Below are 23,813 nucleotides of genomic sequence, written 5' to 3'. Positions count from 1 at the left end.
TATCAATATTTTGGATTCATCGTGCATCCCTAGTTTGAACTGAATTCTGGATTTAATGGGCAACCAGTGCAGTGACTGGCTTAAGGGGGAAATGTCAGTGTAACAGCTGGAGAGGAGTCTGGCTGCTGCATTCAGGATAGACTGGAGAGGGGAGAGCTTAGAGAAGGGTAGACAGATTAGTAGGGGCGACAGTAAGAGTTTGAGCTGTATCAATGGTAAGAAATAAGCGGATTCTGGAGATGTTTTTGAGATGAAGGTGACAGGAGCGTGCAAGAGCTTGAATATAGGGAGTTAAAGATAGATCCGAGACTAGCATAACCTCAAAACATCAAACTCGATGCATAGGAGTTATGATAGTACCACAGACTGATAGTGAGATGTCAGGTTTAGGTTGGTTAGGGGAGGAAAAACAAGAATTTCAGTTTTAGAAAAATTGACTTTGGACAGACAGTAGTGATGAGCAAATAGTATTAAATTGAATAGCTATTTGAGCTATTCGAAAACGCAGTAAAAATTAGAATTACCCTCCCACCCCCCTGGCGCTTTTTTTCCAGCCAATAAACATGCAGGGGGAGGGACAGGCACTAGGAATAGGCAGGACTTAAAAAAAAAAGCTTTAACTGTGATTGGCTGGCTAAACTATGTCACCTCCTGAGTATACGAATAGATGATTTCAGATTGGTGTCACTTGCTGGTTTGAGCTAGAGAGGGACAGACTGTATACCAGGGAGAGAAAGCTTTTAGGTGAAGTTAGGTAGGAAGGGACCCCCAAAAGCCCTTGTTAGGGCTAAAAGTATAGAAAGCAGAGATTTAGAAGGTGTTTTGAGACAGTGGGGGACATTTATCAAAGGGTGTAAAATTTAGACTGGTGCAAACTACCCACAGCAACCAATCACAGCTCAGCTTTAGGCTGTGCTGAAAGGAAAGCTGAGCTGTGATTGGTTGCTGTGGGCAGTTTGCACCAGTCTAAATTTTACACCCTTTGATCAATCTCCCCCAGTATGTTCAGGGTCATCGTTCACCAAATTACACAGAACTATAGTCGTTAGTTCCAATGGTTATTGCGAATGTTACTACAATCATTTACTCCTTCTGATCCCAGCAAAACAATGAACAATGTGCAATTACACTGAACAAGTAGTGAACAAATGTGGAACTTGAGCGAACGAATGTGGAATTACAGGGAACAATAGTTAGCAAAGGATAATCGTCCCGTGCAATAGGGCACTTGGGTAGGAAGGGACCCCCAAAAGTTAGATGCACCTAGGCATGCTTCCCCTGGTGTCCCAGATGCATTTCTGAGGTTTTGGCATAATTTCCTAAGGTGTCATTATGGACTTGGTGACCTCCAAGTGGTCGAATATTGATTTCAAAGTCCTGAGTATTTTTCTCCCATAGACTATAATAGGATTCGATATTCGTTCGAATGTGCAAATATTGGGGGCTATTCGAATCAAATTTCGAATTTTCAATAGGCAGCCACTGGTGTTTTGCAGGAATGCAGGGTTGATGTCACAGGAAGAGTTGTGTAGCTGGATATTATCAGAGATGGTTAAGGCCAAACCTACTGATGGTCTGTCCAATAGGGGCTGTATAGTGGGAAAAAGTAGGGGACCCAGGACTGATTCCTGGGGAACCCCAACAGTAAGAGGTTAGGGAGAAGAAGTAGAGTCAGAGAAGGATACACTGAAGAAGTGGGTGTGGAGGTAAGAAGAAAACCAGGGGAAAACAGAGTCCTTGAGGCCAAGAGAGCAGAGCATGGAGAGGGGAAGCTGATGGTCTGTGGTGTCAAATGCTGTTGAGAGATCGGGGAGATTAAAAAAAAAAAAAAAAAAAAAAAACAGCAGCAGCCTGTAATACTAGAGTGGGAAGAGTTATTTATTTTGGCCCTTTTCAGCCTAATAATACCAGCCTGTCACTGCCTAGACCAGGAGCGCCATTTTTTTTAAAACTTCGGGAGTGGTAGTACCTGGCTTTTCCTAGAACCCCTGTGGCGGCGGGCACTAGAGTAATAATTCAGGGATAAGGGTTAGCCATTTTAGGGGCTAACACTAAGCCTCTATTAGACAACTTCCACAACTAAGCCTGCAAAAAAAAAAACACACTACACTAAGAATTTTTTTTTTAATCTAAATAAAAACACCTCAACGCCCCTCGTTGACCATTTTAGTCACATAAAAATGCACTGTCCATAGATCTGAAAAACAAAAAAGAAAAACATTAATATTTACTGTCTGTAAATCCCCACCTTACTTGCTGGCGTGGGCGCACTGGGCTCAGCTAAGCGAGTGGAGGAGGGGTCAGATACTAGTGTTGACCCCTGCCCCCACATGCTGGCTGGGCCAGACTGGGACTGAAATTCAGCTCTGCATTGGAGGGCAGAGAGGCCCGCTTGCTGTCCTCCTGCAGCGTCTCTGTGTCCCCCACTGAATGCTGCCACATCTGGGTCAAGCTCGCCTCAGCAGTGACAGCATGCTCAGCCAATCACTGACTGAGACAGGACAGTGCAGTGGCCAGTGGTTGAGGGGGTGTCACTGCTGAGATGAGCTTGAGCAATTTTTTATGCTTTTTTTCCAAAATCCAGGATGCATCCGCACCATAGGCATATTAAGAGGAAATAAATACCTTCAACACACAATACCTTATGTTCCACTAACATACAAACATGGCGCACACACTGCTATACACACCTCCTTTTTTTCTTTGTTGGTTGATGGATCTTGTCGTTGGCAGCAGGAGCTGACCGGACCTTGCACCAAAGATTCCTGTCCATCGCTATGCCCCGTCTAAGCACCGCTCCTTACTGCCCTGGAACCCCACCACTGATGCTCAGCACCCAACCTATCAAGCAAACCGGCTCTACATTAGGTGGTGAAATATACACCACCTCTAGTGTAAAGTCAGTGTCGCAAAATTTCGTGCTACCATGAGGTGGTGCAAAACTGTGACTTTTCTACACCAAAGAAACAGTCTAGCTGGTTGATAAATTCCCCCTATTAACTAAACTAAACAATACATGGAGTGCTAAACCACTTGTTCCTGCCTTTACTCTTTTCTCTTCCTTCCTTCCTACCTTTCCTCCCCTTTCTTTAAGTCATCTTCTCTGTATACAAACTATAATGAGGAGGTAATAAGCAGGCCATAGATCTTAAAGATATTACATATGACAATGTAGATGGTACATAAATTGTTAACCCTTTTAAAACAGACTCCCCTCTGTGAATCCTCTGATGAGGAGGAATTGGAAGCAGAACATCAGTCTTACAGATGGTTAAGTTAAACAATCCAAATAGTACCTGCAGAATTGAACCCTTATGAACTAGCTCTATGATGTCAGTCCGCTTATGTGGGGACAAAAGCAGAACTTACAGAAGATAAAGTTCAGCACTCCCAGTAATATATGCTGTGTTACATAATTACATAGCTACATAGTTAATATGGTTGAAAAAAGACACATGTCCATCAAGTTCAACCAAGGAGGGGATAGATGCAGGGAAGGGGGGTGTTGTTCACTGTAAAGTACCTTCTCCTATATCAGTCCTCTAGTGAAGTGGCAATACACATCAGGCATAAATCTTGTGTGTAATCTAATCTACCCTCCAGGTAATACATTTCTCCTTATCAAAACAGTTATTCCTGTGCCGAACCTCTGGGGAGGTATGAGGGAGAGCTTAATCACAATAACCCCTAAATACCGTACTCCAACAACTACTTGACTACTGTAACTACAACTCGTCTTGACTACTGTAACTCTCTACTAATCTGTCTTCCTTCTCTCCCCTCTTTAGTCTATCTTGAATTCAGCAACCAGACCCATCTTCCTCTCCAGCCACTACACTGACGTCTCCCCTGCCAGTGATTACACTGGTTGCCCATTAAATCCAGAATTCAGTTCAAACTCTTCACCCTCACCCATAAAACTCTCCAGAACTCTGCCCCTCCATACATCTCCTTCCTCATTTCCTCCTTCCATCCTACCCATGCTCTATGTTCTGCTAATCATCTTTAACATCTTCTATAATCAGAACTTCTCACTCCTGCCTCCAAGACTTCTCTCATGGTGCACCAGTTTTCTGGAATGCTTTACCCAAAGACATCAGACTAATTCCCAACACCCACAATTTTAAGCGTGCCCTAAAAATTCATCTCTTCAGGCACACTTGTAACATTTTCTAAATTTGTCTCCCCTTCTGCTGTCTCCTCACCCTTTACTCTGTAGGTATTGGGTGAGCCAGTACAGTGCATGGAACTTTTGGAGATATACACTTTCCAATTCTATGTACAATGGCCTCACCGTCAGCAAATAAAGCACTTACTGCCTCTTGTGTCCCCCCAGTCCTCCTAGTCTGTAAGCTCTTGCGAGCAGGTCCCTCACTTTTGTTTTGTATTTTTTATTTATAAAAAAATATAATATTTATAATTCTTTTTTTTGGAAAAAAATCCGTTGGCGCTATACAAATACATATTATTATTGTTATTACTTGGAATAATGATCCTGCTTGCTTGGCCAACTCCTTAACTACACCAAAGGCCCCATGAGCCTCACCAAGATTTAGGCTGCGTTCCAGTCCCTGTGGCTGCAGTTCTCTTTGAACCAGGGGTTAGCAGCAAATCCCCAGTTCCCTTTCTTATAGTTACATCCAAACCATATGACAGACTTCTAAGAAAAAGCCAGGGCCGGAGCGCAGTGTATATTTGTGCATTGTTGTGGCCACTTTGGCCATGTGTGTGTCTCTGTGATCTGCTTGCTGTACCTTTTTTGCGCCACCCCTCTCAGCTCTTCTCCAGCGGACTTATCCACTGCCTCCCTTCCGCGGTGTGGAAGAGAGTGAGAGAATGAGGAGAGGATGATGGTAGTTATGCCTGTCCTGTATGTAGCGCTGAGCTCCTGAGTGGGGGATTGCACTTAGGGCTGCAGAGTGAGAGTGTGCTGTACCTGCAGGATGGCTGGGTCTTGTGGTGCACCGCAGCCTTACTGAATGACTTGTCACAGTCTCTGGTGGACACAAGGGCTTCCACAGGTACAAGTTACTCTCTGGTGCTTGCCTGTATTTTCCCTCTCTTCTGTGGGCTGCTGCAGAGGTTTTTGTAGGGGGGCTGCACCTGTGTGTAAGGTGGTCGGTGGTGAGGACCTGTAGATCCCCTGGGGCCCACCCCAAATACTGCTGTCCGGTGATATGGCCCTTGATGTTGGTGTGGTGCAAGTAGACCAGGACAACAGGGAGACAAGGAGGGAGGCAGTATAACAATAACTTCTTTACTGATAAACTTGTAGGTGTTTTACAGTCCTGTAGCTTACAGCTGGCAATACTGATGGCCTGAAATGGGTTACTGTGCTTGTGGAGAGTCTGGTGGTGTGTGGAGAGATGAGATGCCTCAGATCTTGGTCTGTCAGTACGAGTGGGACGCTGGTGGGCACTGTGATCCTGTGGGCCTTTTTCCCAATGGTGCTTGAGTCTGTTTCCCTCCCTTTCAGCTAGGGAGCTTTCACTGTCGTGAAATTTTTTTTGGCAGAAATCAATGGTCCAGGCGATTTTAAGAAACTTTGTCATTGGGTTTTTTAGCCAAAAAATGCATTTTTATCATGAAAAAGCAGTTTGAAGCTCTCCCCCCTGTCTTCATTGATCTCCTATGGAGAGAGCTAAATAAAAGACCAAAACAGGGCAACAAAGAGTTTTTTTTTTGAATCAGAATAATTTTTATTGAAAAAAAAAACTTTTTCACAATACAAAATTTATCCCACACAATCGCAAAAAACAAAACAAAACAAACAAACCCTGGAGGGTATACCCTCCAATCACCCCCTCCCGCCCCCCCCAGCCTCCACACTTCCCTCCCACCCCCCAAACCGCCCAATTCCACACATTATGTAAACATAAACCAAGTGCAACTTTCCGAGAACCTTATGCGTCCACGCACGCCATGAATGTTCTTGAGCTGTAGTTCACAAAGAGGACAGGTATAAAAGTCTCTGAACACAAATATACAGAACGCCCACTGATCAGCGGTGAATACATGACAGCCTACGTGCGGGACCCTGGGGACGCCAGCTCAGGTACAGCCATCCACCCACCCCAAATTTTTTCAAACTTTTTACTAGCTTTTCGCTTCTCATATGCGTATTTTTCTATACCAATTAACCAGTTAACTTTCGTCACAAATTCCGATACCGAGGGAGGGGCCCCATCGAGCCAGTGTTGGGCAATAAGCTTACGTGCCATAAACAGGATGCGAGCCACTGCAGTCTGTTCCCCCACATTCAATGCCAGGTCCTCCACATAGCCCAATATATACACCAGCGGAGACTGCTGTAAGCCCACTGAATAGGCTTTATGTATGGCCGAAGCCACCCCTCCCCAATACCGGAATAGCTTGGGGCATCGCCAAAACATATGTAAAAGACCCCCTTCATGGACATGGCACCTGGGACACATGGGCGTATCCCTGACATTAATACGGAAGAGGAATTGTGGCGTGCGATATACTCGGTGCAAGAGGTATAGGTGCGAGAGTCGGTGATGCTCCCCCAGGGACAGCTTAGGTGTCATTTCCAGTATTTCTTTCCATTGACCTTCTTCTATAGGGCCAACATCCGCCTCCCATTTTTCCCGCAATGTAAGTGGGTACCTATCTAAATACTTGGAGATAATGTGGCGGTATAAGCAGGAAATAAGTCCTTTAGTGGAATCCGATTCCCCAACAATATTCATAGGCGGCAGATATTGTACCCCCGACAGAAGCACCTCCCCCTCCGCTTCACATGCATGACGTAATTGTAGGTATTTATAAAATTGAGTATGGGGTAGAACGAATTGGCTCTGTAATTGATCAAAACGCTTCAATGGCCCCCCATCATATAACTGCATTATTTTCCGAATCCCGGCATCTCTCCAGGTGGCAAATCCCTCTAGGAAGTGTAAATCCCCTAACCACGGAGTGTCCCAGATGGAAGTGTACGGTGTATACCCTGTGATACCATATAGATCTCTAAGTTTCCACCACATCTTATGGATGAGCAATAATGTTGGCATTTGTGGGGAGAGTAATAGTATCCTTTTGGCCTCCAGAGTTTCAAACAGGTAGTCAGAGTGTAGGTGATACCCAATCAATACCTTATTTTGGTCCCCTCTGTCATCCAGCTCCCATCCCTTCAGGTGTTGTAATTGAGCTGCCAGGAAGTACATGGCAGCATTAGGAATCGCCAAACCCCCGTCAGTCTTGGATCGCTGTAGTGTGTCTAATTTAATGCGTGGATGCTGGGATCCCCAAATCAGGGCGCGAAAAATAGCATGTATCTTATGGAAAAGACGAGATGGAAGCCACACAGGAGAGTTATGTAAAATATATAGCAATTGCGGCATCCAAATCATCTTCACCAAGTTTGCCCTCCCCACCACAGACAGGGGCAATTTGCGCCAAACAGCTAGCTTTTGCTGAAATTTACATATCAGGGGCGTCATATTCAATTTTTCATAGGCCCTAACATCCCTAGAAATAATAACACCCAGATATTTAAAGGTGTGGACACACCTCAGTGGGATGGCAGGACCCAGCTGTAAACTGTCCTCTGAGTCTATGGGCATAATAACTGATTTGTCCCAGTTCACAGTAAGGCCTGAATAAGTCCCGAATTCATTTATTATGGACATTGCAGTAGAAAGGGAGGAGGAAGAATCACTGAGGTACAACAATAAATCATCAGCGTATAACGCCAGTTTGTCCTCCCTCGATCCCCTCCTAAAGCCAGTCACTCCAGGGTGCGAGCGCAATAGGGAGGCCAGGGGCTCTATAGCCAGCGCAAACAGTAGCGGGGAGATCGGGCAGCCCTGCCGTGTCCCCCGGTGAAGCGGGAAAGCCGGTGACAGCCCTCCATTTATCCGCAGGCGCGCCATTGGGGCTGAATACAGTAACTGTATAGCTGATAGGAAAACCGGTCCAAATCCCATCCTCTGCAACACCGCCCAAAGATATGGCCATTCGACGCTGTCAAACGCTTTGACAGCGTCCAATGAACAAATCACCCTAGACCCCGGGTTTTCCACTGGTAACTGTAAATTAAGATGCAGCCTACGTATATTCAAGGCCGTAGATCTGGCAGGGATGAACCCCGTCTGATCAGGGTGGATCAGAGACGAGATAATCCCCGAGAGACGGGTGGCCAGGGCTTTAGCTATAATTTTGATATCCACCGGGAGGAGGGAGATGGGTCTATAGGAGTCTGGCACAAGAGGATCCTTCCCGGGTTTCGGCAAGACTACTATTATCGCCTCCTGCATCGACTCGGGTAAAGTGCCCGATTCCATGGAGGCATTCCATAGTTCCAGCAATTTAGGGAGTAGGGGTTTCCCCACGAGCTTATACAATTCCGCCGGGAACCCATCTGCTCCGGGGGCTTTATAATTATGCAGAGAAGCTGCTGCAGCTTCCAGGTCCTCTAGGGACAGTGGTGCGTCTAGGAAGTCCAGTTGTTCCAGTGTGAGAACTGGTAAGGGTATGTCAGCTAAAAATTGCATAAGTTGGGCCGGTGTCACCTCTAAATGGGAAGAGTAGAGTGTCAGATAATAGCGTCGGAACACCTCCAGTATGTCCTGTAGTGTCGTCACCTCCACCCCCTCCTGGTTTTGGATACTAGTGATGTATGTGGCGTCCCTTTGGGCATTGGCTACCACTGCTAGGATGTGTCCCGCCTTCTCCCCCTCCACAAAAAAGGAATGTTTGGCAAATGTACGTTTCTGGGCTGCAGATTCCAAGTCGAATATGTTAAGCGCCGTATGGGCAGCTCGGAGTCTCTGAGCCGTAGCCGCAGTTGGTTGTAAAATGTGCTGTTCCTCCCGTTCCCTCAGACCCTTCAGAAGATCCTGACGCAACTGCCCCCTCCTCCTCTTTGTCCCCGTAATACGCTGGATAAAATGTCCCCGGAGATATGCCTTCATGGCATCCCACTCCACCCGGAGAGACACCGAGCCCCCATTTAAAGCAAAATACTCCTCTACCACCGGTACCACAGTAGCCGGATCTAGGACTGTCAACCAGTGCGGATTCAGTCTCCACAGACTCCTCCCGACCGCCCCAGATCCAGGGTGTGTCATTTGAAGTTTCAAGGGCGAGTGATCCGAGAGGGCCCTGGGGAGATAATCCACGCAGATTATTTGATTTAACAGTGAGGCAGAGCATATAGCTAGATCTATTCTGGACAGGGAGTGATGTGTGGAAGAGTAACAGGAGTAACTCCGCTCACCCGGATGCTTAAGACGCCAAACATCTGAGAGGGACAGTTCCACCAGCATTCTCCCCAAGGGAGTAGTAGAGGCCCCCGGGCTCACAGAACCCACACTACATTTATCTATCGAGGGGTCAATCACCATATTAAAGTCTCCCACTATCAAGATAGGTGCGTCCGGGTGCGCGGCGCCAAACTCCATCACCCTATTCAACACCGTGCAACCGTACGGGGGAGGAACATATACAGTACTTAAAATGCATCTAATTCCATAGATAACACAGTATAAACAGACATATCTGCCATTCTGATCAATTTTACTGTCTATGCATGTGAAGGGAATATCCTTGTGAACCAGTATGCTCACCCCTCTAGAGTATTGAGTGTACACAGAGTGGTAACTCCACCCCACCCAAGCCCGCTTCAGATGCTGGATGGTGTCAGCAGTTAGATGCGTTTCCTGAACACACAGCACCACAGGATGATGCTGCCGCAGGGAATCAAACATTGCATACCGTTTATCCGCATCCCCCAGGCCCCGCACATTCCAAGAGATCACCGTAAACCTACTAACCATATTCACCCTTTAACATATAAATGGGACGGTAGTATTGTACAGTAGGCATATCATTAATCCTATAATACACATTCCATTGCAAATAATGAAGCTCATAAAATGTAGAGAAAAACAGCCACTGGGTGGCAGTAGCGCACAGGTCTCGGAGCACAACAAACACAGTGAAAGAATTAAGGCACCTTGTGGAATCAGAAAAAGAAAAACAGAGGGAAAAAAAGAGCCCCCCAATAAAACATAACCATGTATTCAAGAACAAAAGGGTCTGCTTCCAAAAAATCTGCAGACCGGGGCACCAGTCCTCCATAGCCACAGGACAGTGAGCAGTCAGTCAGCTATGATGCTGCGTACAGAGAGCAGAACAGGTCCCACTTGAAACAGGAGAAATGAAATCCTGCGGGCCAGCAGGAGCAAACAAATAGCAGAAAATATTTGTACGTCAATACTTATCAGACACTCGGGGGATCCTCCGAGGGCACCAAATCTTAAGGCAAGGCAATGTTGTCCGGGTTTCAGGCTGGCGCATCTTGATTGCGAGGACTGCGCCTTCCACGAAGATGCTGTTCCTCCTGATCCAGCCAACGCATCGCATCTCTTGGGGAGGTGAAAAAATGTGTATCCCCTGCCGCAACAACCCGTAACTTGGCAGGGTACAGCATAGCATAAGGTACTTGCAGGGTACGCAGCCTTCTTTTCACCTCAATAAACTGGGCACGCTGTTTTTGAACTTCCGCAGAGTGGTCAGGAAAGAAAGAGACTTTACTGCCGTTGATAGCTGCGTCCGGAGAATTCCGTGCCGCTCTCAATATGGTGTCACGGTCCCGATAATGAAGCAATTTCACTAGGACAGCCCGAGGTGGGGACCCAGGCGGGAGGGGTCGCATAGGCACTCTGTGAGCCCTCTCCACCGCATACATTGGGGACAGAGTATCCTTCCCAAATACCTCAGCAAGCCACGTTTCAAAATATTCCGTGGGATTTGTGCCCTCAACTCTCTCTGGCACTCCCACAAGCCTCACATTATTCCTTCTCAGACGATTCTCCAAGTCATCCGTTTTCAGTAGTAATTGAGAAATTAGCTGATCATGTTTTCGGGAAGTGGATGCAATGGGCGCAACTTTGTCCTCCAGATCTCCCACCCTATGTTCCACCTCAGTGGTCCTGTCACTGACTTTACGTAAATCCTGGCGGAGGAACCCCACTTCACCCTGCAGGCTGCCAATTTGTTGTGTAAGAGTGGATATTGCAGTATTGCATTTGGAAATAGAGGAATTGCATTGTGCTACAGCGTGGAGAATGTCCCTCAGTGTGGGCTCCTGGGCACTGGCTGTCTCTGTGCATATAGAGAGGGCACTGCACTGCTTTGCAGCTCCTGCTATGAGAGCAGCGCCCTCCTCCATCTCCTCTCCTCTGCAGCCCTCCACATCAGCAGCTCCTAATGGGGCATTTTCTATGGGGCACTCCTCAATGTCCTCCCCCTCCTCACGCTCATACCGGACACAGTTGTGGGTCATCCGGGGGGTCGGCTGCTTCTGGAATTCGGCCAGCTTAGCAGCCGTCCCTGCTGTGAGCAGCCGAGTGGAGCGCTGTGCGTGAGGCGGCGGGTCGGCGCCATCTTGGATCTCGCGGCCGCCCGTTCCCGCCGTCGATTTTGCCTTCTTGGATGTCCCCCCGGCCATGATGTCGGCACCGGATCAGTCCCCGGGGATCTGCGCACCCCTGGGAGAGTTGCTGGAGAGTTTGGTGGCCCGCAGGAGGATATAGATGTCGGTAAGCAGCGGGACCCGCCGGAGCTCTCAGGTCACACGTCTGCTCACATGCCCGGCCAGGCTCCGCCCCCCCCGGGCAACAAAGAGTTAATCTACAAATACTTCACCCTTTATCTCCTCTGACAGTCACCAGGACCGCTCTGAGCTCTGATTACAGCTGTCACCCAGCTCCATCCTCTGTTATCTGCTTTCTGCTGTTGGCTAACTTCCTCCTTCCTCCTCCCCCTCCCCTCTACATAGGAACAGACAGAGTGTGACTCATGCAACAAGTCACAATTTCCTGATTTTTTGCAGTGGATGGAAAAGAGGAAGAACGGGGGGCCTAGGAAAAGGCTTTAGTTAACCTAAGTTAACTCTGCTACCCTAAACACTCAAGTCCATCCACTTGGGTTCCTGATCTGAGGATTTCCACAGACTGTAGATGGGCAGGCCCTTTCCTGACTATGGTAGTTGCACCTGACAAACTTTCTCTCAAAGTCTCTTCACTCTATGGTGATGTTGTCTCCTCAACAGCTACTCAACTTGTCTCAGCTATACACTGCATCTGCAAACCTTTTATGGGGAGCATATAAGCATACTCCGCCCACTTTCTAGTAAGTTGTAGGGGCTTTCTACACTACCTAGAGCAGTTCCCACTAAGGACAGTAGGTGTCACTGTTTCCTAACAGTTGTGTAGTGTGTGCTTTGTAAGGCATGTAACCCATTCTCTGCCTGCCAGTTACACTGGTACAGAGTAATACATATAACAGTTTACATAAGAACATGTTACCTAATAGAACATACAATATACCACTTGTGGACTGGTGCCATCCTGAACCCAGCCGCAGGAATTGCGCTCTGGTATACTACACAGGCATACTTTTTTTTCTATTATTCCACTGCAATTTCCATGGCAATAGCAAAGCAAGGGAAAAAAAACACAGGTAATCTGTGCTACAGTGCACATCCAGCACTTAAAGCAACTTTTAGCAGGGAGGAACAAAAGCTGCCACCATCCACAGGGTCAGACTCACTGTTAATGACACAGTACTATTACTATTATAGCAGCACTCAGCTTATTCTAAATCAGGGGTGGGATCTACTTTTTGTGCTGTAATGTATATTTTAAACTAACAACCATAATCTGTGCTCCAGAATATAGGTATAGTATTGTATAGGTTTGCAGTGGCTCTACCTGTAATTCAACTGTCAAAAAATATAACTCTGCTTTATTACATTTTTATTTAGATGACCCATTTAACTTACTCGGTGCAACTGGAGGTCATTCCCCTATTACAAGACCCACACATGGACCATATAGACCTCAAAGAGGAAGATCCCATTCTGAGAGCAGAGGTTTAACAGGGATGAGACTGGAGGTACACCATACATCTGGTGCCCAGCACAGCAAGATATCTTCTGGAAAGCAACCACATTATCACAATCAACAATCCAACCAAGCTGGAAATGGTAATCTAGACATTTATTTAGGACAGAATTATATGGGGTGAGATGCTTGCCTAGGAAAACAGCACATTATGAGAATTGGAAACTAAATGTAAGAGGCTCAGCAGTATGGGATTTCTATCCCCTCTGTCTACCATCAAAGCTGGTGTGTGATCCATGTTTCCATCACTGATGTTATATCTTAGGGTGGTATTACACGGGCCGATGGGGACCAGATAATACCTGTAAACGAGCGCCGATCTGCTAGATCGTCGCTCGTTTACTGGGCCTATTACACAGCCCGATAATCGTTTAACAAGGGCTGCATGGACATCGTTACCCATGTCCTTGCAGCCCTTGCTTAAACTATATACATTACCTATCCAGGCTCCAGGGCTGCTCCTGCGGTCCGCTTCTCCCCGAGTCCCGCGCGCTCTAGCTTCACAGTGGCCTGTCAGCTGACAGGCCGCTCAGCCAATCACAGGCCGGGGACCACTGAAGCTAGAGCGAGCGGGACCCGGGGAGAAGACCGCAAGAGCAGCCCTGGAGCGTGGATAGGTAATGTATATCATTAGTCGCCGGCCGCGCACCGCTAATACACGTAGCGACGAATATAGGTCACAACCTATATAATTGATCAGCAGATGATCGTTGTCATCGGCTGATCATTGTATTTATTACATGGAGCGATAATGGCCCGATTCGGCCGATTATCGTTCCGTGTAATAGTACCCTTAGACTAATAAAGTCTTTCTCATGAATGTATCATTTTCTGATGATAGGAAATTTAATGAGGACTAAAAGGAAAGTTGCTCAATTTTGCATTCAGAACACAGATAAACAACAACAAAAATCAGTACAAAGGTGCCCAGAACTTTTTAACCCTTTCATGGTGGTCAGAGAAAGTTCTATAAAGCTAGATATGTCCTCTTTCTCTATCACTATTATGGAGTACAACATATTGTACCGATTCCTACTGGGCATTCTTAAAACTGATATTTTTTAAAATATATGGCCTCTATAGTTAAAATAAGATAAAAAAAGCCCTACTAAATTTAAAAACTGTTTTTCTTCACGAAAGATTATAAAAAGGAGTGCTTTTGAAGGTTTAGATCAACCTACAACTGCAGCCCAAAATAATACATAGAATTTTATGAAGTTTGGCAGAATGCAGCTGTCACTCAAGCAATGAATCAATAAATAAAATATATTTCTGTAGCCTTGGTGCAAATATTGAAATCTGTGTTTTCCTGCTGATGCTTCTGTAAGTTTGAAATCATCATTTACTGTCATGGAAAGGAACTGAATTATTATGTATGATTATAGGTTATTAATTACTATATAGTTGCAAATATCCGACCATCCAAATGCCTTTCTGTCGTTAATTTTCACTTGCTTAAAGTGTTTTCCTTTTGTTTAAGAGAGTTTAAACCATTTTAGAATATTTTATCTTCCAGGTATAGCTCAAGGAATGTACAGAGAAAAAACAAAGCAAAATGACACAACCAGTAGTAGAAAAGCTAATCCACCAGTTCACCCAACAGTACATGGAAGCAAGGAGAAGCGCTGTAGTACTCCTGTGAGGCTATCGAATCATCACAAAAGTCCTCTGAGATATGGTAGCGGACACCTAACTGCATCTTTTAGCACCAATGTTAAAGGTACCTAATTTGCACACACAAAAACATTTTTACTCCTATAGTAACACTATATTTTATAAATCTCAAATTGAATAACTTACATAGGGAAAGATTGCAGCTCACATTGCAACTGAAGTATTGTGCCAATAGCGCATATTATGTGCTAGCATTTTCCACGTAAATTTACCCTTGGAAATGTAAGCAAAATGCCAGAATAATTGAGCATGAGAGTATCTTGTGTAGCATTGCACTGTTTTGAACAGTATTAGGACTTGAATTACATTTTCTAAATACTGTGAATAACACTGGGTGTGTTCTGGATGACTTTTTTTTTTATTAAAGAATATAGACAAGAATGTACAATGCAAGATTATAACTGCAAAAGAGACTGTTCATTAAAAAGGTTTTAAAAAGTTCAGAATATTGTAAAATAATACAAGTAGTACCTATTTTGCTTGCTCTGTTACCCACTGATTCCCACAATCCAGACATGTAACAACTGCAGCCAGTTACTGTCCACTCTGGTGACTCAAGGCAGCCAGTGACTATCCACAGCAGTCATCTGTCTGTGTCAAGTTGAGTCAGGAAGTGGAGACTATGGGGGACATTTATCAAAGGGTGTAAAATTTAGATTGGTGCAAACTGCCCACAGCAACCAATCACAGCTCAGCTTCCAGCTCTGGTGAAAGGAAAGAGGAGCTGTGATTGGTTGTGGCATATTTGCGTCAGTCTTAATTTTACACCCTTTGATAAATCTCCCTCTAAGGCTTCATTCATCCTCCGGAGGATCCGCAGGGATCCCCAAGCGTTGCAGCCGCCCGGCAGCAGAGATGACAGGAGCACATAATGTGCGCTCCTGCCATCGCATCTGACTACTCACCTACTCCCCTGCACACGCTCACCGGAAGCGGCCTGGATGCTGCTGGGAGAAGAAGGTAGTGTAGTCCACCCCACTTCTGGTGAACATGTAAGCCGGCCGGCGCAGGTGAGTAGTAAGATGCGATGACAGGAGCACACATTAGGCACTCCTGTCATCTCTGCTGGCGTGGGGATCCGTTTCACGATCCGCACTAGGACATGTCAGATTTTTTCGTCGGGTCGCGGCGGGGTCGTGTGAATGCATTCACTTTAATGGTTTCTAAAATTGTCCGTGGTCGCTGACAATGCAGACGTGTGAATGCAGCCTTACAGGAAACCCCAGAGTTGTTAAAACAGAGATGAACTAACAAAACACAGTAATCACTGAACTCAAGAAGAACAGTGAAAAAAACCTCCAATAAAGTACTCAATCAAGAGTCTCCACTGATGACCCCAAGAATTTAAATATGCAAAACAAGAGTCTGTGGAGTCTCGGTTGCGAGTCTCAAAACACGGGATAGACAGATATCTCTAGCCTGTTGCCACGGGGTGCCTCCATGATGGGGAGACCATCACTGATAAGTAGCCCCTTAAGTCCCACTCGGTTGCGAGTATTGGAACATAAATAGGGAAATACCAGGGTGGCCCCTTTTTGTCAATGTCTAACTCAAGGTACGAGTATTGCGAACATGACAAGGGCTTGCCAAGGCAGGCCTCCATCCACAGACAGCCGTTTCAGGGTATTTTCACCTCGTCAGTGTGGAGTAGGATTCTGGCTAGTTGGGGCAATGACATATCAACCAACAAAACACAGTAATCACTGAACTCAAGAAGAACAGTGAAAAAAAACTCCAATGAAGTACTCAATCAAGAGTCTCCACTGATGCCCCCAAAAATTTAAATATGCAAAACAAGAGTCCGTGGAGTGGAGACTCCACGGACTCCTGTTTTGCATATTTAAAACAGAGATGGCCAGATATCGGTTGACTACTAATTCTTTTATTATTTTACAGCACATTGATATGTTTTAAAAATATAGCTAGATAAAAGATAGATAGATCTCCAGTTTTTCCTGTAAACACTGAATGAAATGATAAGGCAAAGGTATGGCTGCTGCTCTAACCCCAAGTCTAGTGATTAGTGGAAATCCCAGCAGTATCACCTATCCCTTAGATAAACAGTTAAATCCATTTTCATTTTCCCCTTTTTTGTAGTGGCAGATACATTCAGCACCTTTCAGACAAGAAAATCTGGACTTGGAACAAGAGCAAGAAGTGTGCTCTCTCTTTCAGAGTTTTTAATGGAGTCCAAAACAGAGGATAATAGAAGGAACAGACATGACCTGTCCTTAGTCCAAAAAACTGGCAAAGACAAAAAAATTGATTTACATACAATTTCCAGACTATCCACATTGGAACCATCTGAAATCACAATGCAACTGGCTGCTCCAGGAAGTGGTTTAAAGGAATTTCTTGATACAAGTACAATAGATTTTCAAATTGTTGAAGGTTTCATGAATATCATAAATAAAGTTATCACAAGTACAACAAATAGGCAAACTTTAATGCATATCCTAAGTAAAGTCCATGGATCTGTTTTTCTAAAACAAGTTCTCCCTTTTCACATTTTACAAACGTCTAAAACTATAACAGAGCAACGCAGGAAATATTTATTTTTTGAACATGTTATTACTTTGGCCACAGAACTGTCAAGTCTCTTACCGTCCAGTTCCTTTACGGAGGTAACCATAACTAAGACGCTCATTCAAAACGCGTTTGATGACATGGAAGGTAAAGGGAATATTGTGTCTGCAGAAAATAAAAAGAAATTGATGGATCTTGAAAAATTCCTTCAACACTTACAGGAAAAAAAAGGGGAAGGATCTTTGAAATCAGACAATTACATTTATATTATAGGGAACAGACAGAGTACAGAAAATGACTTTAGAAACCTATCAATTTATCCAACATATGAAGACATCTGTTCTTCTCAAAAGCCATCTATGCGACCAAACATTATTGATGGTTCCTATGCTGATGCTAGGTCTTACCTAGATACACATTTCCGCCTAATGCGAGAAGATTTTATTCGTCCTTTGAGGGATGGAATTTCTGAACTTGTTAAACTGGAGGAGAAAGATCTCAGTAAAGCTAACATTGATGATATCCGCATTTATTTTGAAACTAAGATCTTATCTCCAGTATGTACACGTACTGGAATAGTTCATGAGGTCAAATTTAGTATTGAAAACTTAAAACATGTTAGCTGGGATGTCTCAAGGCGTCTTCTGTATGGATCTCTTGTCTGCCTTTCTAAAGACAACTTCAGAAAAATGCTTTTTGCCACAGTGGCAGACAGAAATGTTGACGATCTCAAAAATGGAGTTATAGCTCTCATATTTACAGAAGAAAGCCGACAGCAGCTGGCACAATTCAAAGTAGATGATACTTTTCTCATGATTGAAGCCACAGCCTATTTTGAAGCATATCGTCATGTTTTGGAAGGCTTAAAGGAAATGGTGGCAAGTGAAATTCCATTCCAGAATTACATTGTTCTCTGTAGCACAGCAATGTCCCCACCTTTATATCTCTCTCAGAATCCTGCTGGTTTCACCTTGGAAAAATTAGTTCAGTCTGGCAAATCTACACTGCAACAGGATCATAGTATAGATGTCCTTTTACAATCACTACTTTGTCCGAGAAAGCCTTTGAAAGAGCAATTTAAGGTTCTTGATTGCAGCACTTGGCCAACCAAAGAGGAACTGCAGCTTGACCAGTCTCAATTCAGAGCATTTCAAATGGCTCTAACAAGTGAGCTGGCTATAATTCAAGGACCCCCAGGAACAGGTAAACCATCATTACTATTGTGAGAGGGCATAACTATTGTGAAGGGGGCACAGAAGGCATTATTAAAGATTTGGGGACACAGGAGGCATCATGTTCGATGGGGGGAAGTATGAGCAAATGAGGCATTATTACAGAGTGGGAGCACAGTGGGGGCATTATTGTGAAGTGGGGGCAAGATTAAATACTGAGTAGGGGGAACAGTGGTAAAAGGTAGAGATGAGCACGCTCTGGTTCATACTCTCAGTATTTGATTACCAGTGGCTGAAGAAGTTGGATGCGGCCCTAAGGAGTCCTGGAAAAACATGAATACAGCCTGTCTCAGTATATGATGGATATAGCCTATGGCTGTATTAATGTTTTCCAGGTAGCCCTTGGGCTGCATCCATCTTCTCCAGCCACCTGGAGTCAAATACCGTAAGTTTGAGTTCAAGCGAACCCAAACTAAGGGCCTTATTACACAGAGCGATAATTGGCTGAATCAGGCCGATGCAGCCGATTTTCTCTCCATGTAAGGGTGCGTTTACACAGAAAGATTTATCTGACAGATTTTGGAAGCCAAAGCCAGGAACGGATTTAGAAAGAGGATAGATCCCAGTCTTTCCTTTATGACCTGATCCCTGTTTATAGTCTGCTCCTGGTTTTGGCTTCAAAGATCTGTCAGATAAATCTGTCTGTGTAAACGCACCATTAGGGTCCATTTACACAGAAAGATTATCTGACAGATTATCTGCCAAAGATTTGAAGCCAAAGCCAGGAATGGATTTTAAAAGAGGCTTTCCTTTAAGACCTGTTCTTTGTTTATAGTTTGTTTCTGGCTTTGGCTTTAAATCTTTGGCAGATAATCTGTCAGATAATCTTTATGTGTAAATGGTCCCTAATAGAGATGACGATCAGCCGATGACATAAATGATCAGCTGACGATTATCAGTGAATATACTGACTGCTGTGTACCGTAGTATACATCAGCATCTCTTTTTGATAGGATACAGGGCTGTGGACAGATATAGCTAAAAATTAGTTAGGAAATATACTATGAGCTAAGATGACATAAAATGCATTAAAGGAGAAGTCCGGCGAAATTTTTTTTATTAAAGTATTGTATTGGCCCCCAAAAGTTAAACAGATCACCAATATACACTTATTACAGGAAATGCTTATAAAGTGCTTTTTTTCCCTGCACTTACTACTGCATCAAGGCTTCACTTCCTGGATAACATGGTGATGTAACTTCCTGGATAAAATGGTGATGTTACGACCCGACTCCCAGAGCTGTGCGGGCTGTGGCTGCTGGAGAGGATAATGGCAGAGGGATGCTCAGTGTCCCTCCAGTGCCCTGTGTGCCTCAGTGTCCCCCTGCCATCATCCTCTCCAGCAGCCACAGCCCGCACAGCCCGCATAGCTCTGGGAGTCGGGTTGTCACATCTCCATGTTATCCAGGATGTGAAGCCTTGATGCAGTAGTAAGTGCAGGGAAAAACACTTTATAAGCATTTCCCGTAATAAGTCTATATTGGTCATTTTTATAACTTTTGGGGGGCGATACAGTTTTTTTTTTTTTTATCGAGAATTGTGATACTTGATAGGACAATAAAAAAAATAACAACCACGTCTTAACAGCCTTTTGGTGTTTACCATCACTATACATATTAAAATACGCTAAGCGACTTTATGGCGCCAGATTTTAATCCCATATAGGAAAGCATCCTTCCACTTGTGAAACCACCCTTCTCAGAGGCGGACTTATCACTTGTGCAGCCTGTTCAGCTGCACAGGGGCCCAGGCCAATAGAGGGGCCCACCAGGCTCAGACTCTAAAGTGTCAGCTCAGCATGGCACATGTCTGTGGGCCCCCCAGGCAGTATCAGCACCTGGGAAGTACAGGCCCCCTGCTCCTGTGGGCCCACTTAGTGACCGGATGCTGTGCCCGGCCTGGGCGGGTTCTCCTCTCTCCTCCTGCACGCTGCTGCTGACAGCCCCTCCTGTACTCCACTGTCTAGCATACCTTTTGTGAGGAGGAGAGAGCATATGGTGACAGGAGGGATCCTGCAGGGTTATGGCTGCCAGGGACGAGACTGTGAAGAGGAGCAGCAGCAGCAGCTCTAACAGTAAGTGATTATTGTCAGTGTGTCTGTCAGGCTGCTAGAAGTTGTAAGATAGAGGTTGGACTGTGTAAGGCCCCGTTCACACAGAGCAAGAGCGTCGGGAATGCCGCCAGCCTCCGTGTCATAATGACACTCTATGGGAGGCGCACGCGCTGCATCTCTCGGTGCTGAAGAATGAACATGTGGAGAGACGCTGAGCGATACGGCGAGCGAGCCTCCCATAGAGTGTTATTATGACACGGAGGCTGGCGGCATTCGGCGGTGGACAATTCCGCCGCTTTTGCTCTGTGTAAACGGGGCCCTAACAGAAAGCAAAGAGCCCCCCACCCTCTGATGCTGATGCTTGATTATGAGTTTATGCTTATTTGCCAATAACTGTAACCGCCCCGATTATCCGAACCCGAACTCTAAACGTTTGATTCCCTGCGGCTGCAGAAGTTGGATGCCGCCCTAGGGCTGCCAGGAAAACATGCATATAGCCTATGGCCATGATCACACTACCTCTCTTTTTGGCCATTTAATGGCCGTCTTTTTTGGCTGGCCATCATTTTGTCGCCAAAACATGGTCGTTGGTTGTGTGGTTGTGGTTAATAGCTGTATTCATGTTTTCCAGGACCCCCTAGAGTGGCATCCAACTTCTCCAGCCACGGGGAATCAAACAGAGTGTTTTGGTTCAGACGACATTGCCGAACCTAAATATTTTGACATATCCACTCAACACCACCATTCAGTTGTATAAAACAGGTACTCCCTTGAAGAAATTTCTGCAAAAAATCTGCTACATGAGAACATAGTAACAGAAAATATACATTTTGGGGTACATTTACAAAGATCTGAGATTAGGCCACGTCCCCTTTTTCCCAGCTGGATTTACTAAGAGGCACATGTTTTATAGTACATCCGCACGACTTCCAGCAGGTGTAGATTTGTACCATAATTTACGCCTGCGAACAGGCCGCCCCCCACCTGCCCATTGGGCGAGCAGGGGATATGGCAGGCATACGCCAGTGAGAAGGGGTGAATCTGCACCTTCTCCCTGGTGTACGCCAGTGGCACAGCCTTTGTAATTGTCACAATTTATTGATAGTAATGCCTCTTTGCTGTACATGTTTGTTTCATTTTCAGGTAAAACCTATGTGGGATTGAAGATTATGCATGCTCTCCTTAATAACTCCAACCTCTGGAAGATGGGAAATAGTCCAGTACTGGTTGTGTGTTACACAAACCATGCCCTTGATCAGTTTCTGGAAGGTAAATCATTTTTATTAAAGAGAATGTATATCAGAAAGTGGGGGCAAGGGCAGCTCGGTGCTAAGCAATCAATCTGCACAAAGACATGAGCACAGAGACATCAGTGGGTTCACATACTACGCGCAATTGCAACAGAATATGACATAAAATACAGATGTGTGCTTGAGACCAGAGACAATGAAAGGACCCATATACACTGAGCAAAACAGGTGGAAATTCCGAGTGGAACCTGCGCCGCAGACTCTGCTCGAAATCCTGCCCTCAGTGGGATGAGGGACTTGCGCGCCTTCGCTCTCCACTCAGAGAAACAAATATCCTAAACCTACTAAAAAAAGACAACATTGCAAGAATATATTACAAAACATACAATAAATCTGCACATAGATAGAAATATTTCCATATCTAAAAAAAACTAATTGCATATGTCAGACTATGGGGAATGAAAAAAAAGCAAACAAAACTATGACAGAAACACTGCAACCAAAAAGAAAAAACAGGAGTGTCTGAACACTACCATGCAACATTAACCTTAACATGAACATGAACATAATCAGGATGATCAAACAACACAAGAGTGTATGAGCACTGTCGTAAGACAATGATCGTAGGGTGCCTTTACACATAGAGCATTATCTGAGAGATTTTTAAAGCCAAGGAACAGACTATAAACAGGGAACAGGTCATAAGGTTAAGACTGAGATTTCTCCTCTATTCAAACCCATTCCTGGCTTTGGCTTTAAAAATCTGTCAGATAAATCTCTCTGTGTAAAGGCACCCTTAGTCAGCATACTGACATATGATTTTAATTAAACAATCAGTCAGACAGACCATGAGAGTGTCTGAACACTGCCATAAAATATTAATCTAAGGTTAGGTTCACACTGAGTAAAACAGGCGGAATTCAGAATCCCTGCTGCCTAAGGCCATGTTCACAGGGCGTATGAGACCATGACCCGGCCGATCTCTGCAAAGATCATCCCAGCCGGTACTGCAGTACAGGCCGGATGATCTTTCGGCCACTGTGTTCTGATGCGGGCGCATCCGTGTGCGCCCGCATCAGAACTCCCATAGCACACAATAAAGCAAGTGGCTGGAGCCGCTCGCTTCATTGTGTGAACTGACAGGGTTTCCTACGGCCACAATTCACTGAATAGTGGCCGCAGAAAACTGCATGTCAGTTCTTTGCAGCGCTGCTTGGGATCCCAGCCGGAGCGTATGCTATGTGTATACGCTCCTGCCGGGATCCCATAGAAGAGTATGCATCGTGCCTAGGCGTACAAAGTTGATAGTCATACACCTCTATCCCTATGTGCCCTCCCCGTAAAGTCATACACCTCTATCCCTATGTGCCCTCCCCATATAGTCATACACCTCTATCCCTATGTGCCCTCCCCATATAGTCATACACCTCTATCCCTATATGCTCTCCCTGTATAGTCATACACATCTATCCCTATGTGCCCCCCTGTTGAGTCATACACCTCTATCCCTATGTGCCCTCCCTGTATAGTCATACACCTCTATCCCTATGTGCCCTCCCTGTATAGTCATACACCTCTATCCCTATGTGCCCTCCCTGTATAGTCATACACCTCTATCCCTATGTGCCCTCCCTGTATAGTCATACACCTCTATCCCTATGTGCCCTCCCTGTATAGTTATACACCTCTATCCCTATGTGCCCTCCCTGTATAGTCATACACCTCTATCCCTATGTGCCCTCCCTGTATAGTCATACACCTCTATCCCTATGTGCCCTCCCTGTATAGTCATACACCTCTATCCCTATGTGCCCTCCCTGTATAGTCATACACCTCTATCCCTATGTGCCCTGTATAGTCATACACCTCTATCCCTATGCCCCTCCTGTATAGTCATACACCTCTATACCTATGTCCCCCCCTGTATAGTTATACACCTCTATCCCTATGTGCCCCCTGTATAGTCATACACATCTATCCCTATGTGCCTACCCTGTATAGTCCCATACCCAATCCCTATGTGCCCCCTGTATAGTCATACACCCCTGTCCGCTCCCCTGTTTAGTCATACACCTTTATCCCTATGTATCCCCACTATTAGACATGCATCTCTATCCCTATGTAACACCCCTTCCCCGTATAGTCATAC

The 23,813-nt window shown here is 45.2% G+C and overlaps 1 protein-coding gene across 1 annotated transcript in view; it reads left to right on the top strand.

Moving 5' to 3' along the window:
• LOC138783466 (NFX1-type zinc finger-containing protein 1-like) overlaps positions 1-23,813 on the top strand; it is a 156,086-nt gene that overhangs the window by 62,250 nt on the left and 70,023 nt on the right. Inside the window, exons 6-9 of the mRNA XM_069958189.1 lie at positions 12,791-13,012; positions 14,446-14,649; positions 16,701-18,332; positions 21,558-21,683. Of these exons, the coding sequence (XP_069814290.1) occupies positions 12,791-13,012; positions 14,446-14,649; positions 16,701-18,332; positions 21,558-21,683 (2,184 nt within the window). The remainder of the gene's footprint in view (positions 1-12,790; positions 13,013-14,445; positions 14,650-16,700; positions 18,333-21,557; positions 21,684-23,813) is intronic.

Source organism: Dendropsophus ebraccatus, chromosome 2 (assembly GCF_027789765.1).
Source record: "Dendropsophus ebraccatus isolate aDenEbr1 chromosome 2, aDenEbr1.pat, whole genome shotgun sequence".
Taxonomy (NCBI): Eukaryota; Metazoa; Chordata; class Amphibia; order Anura; family Hylidae; genus Dendropsophus; species Dendropsophus ebraccatus.
Note: the sequence above shows the minus strand (reverse complement) of the source record. Positions and strands in the feature narration are given on the sequence as shown.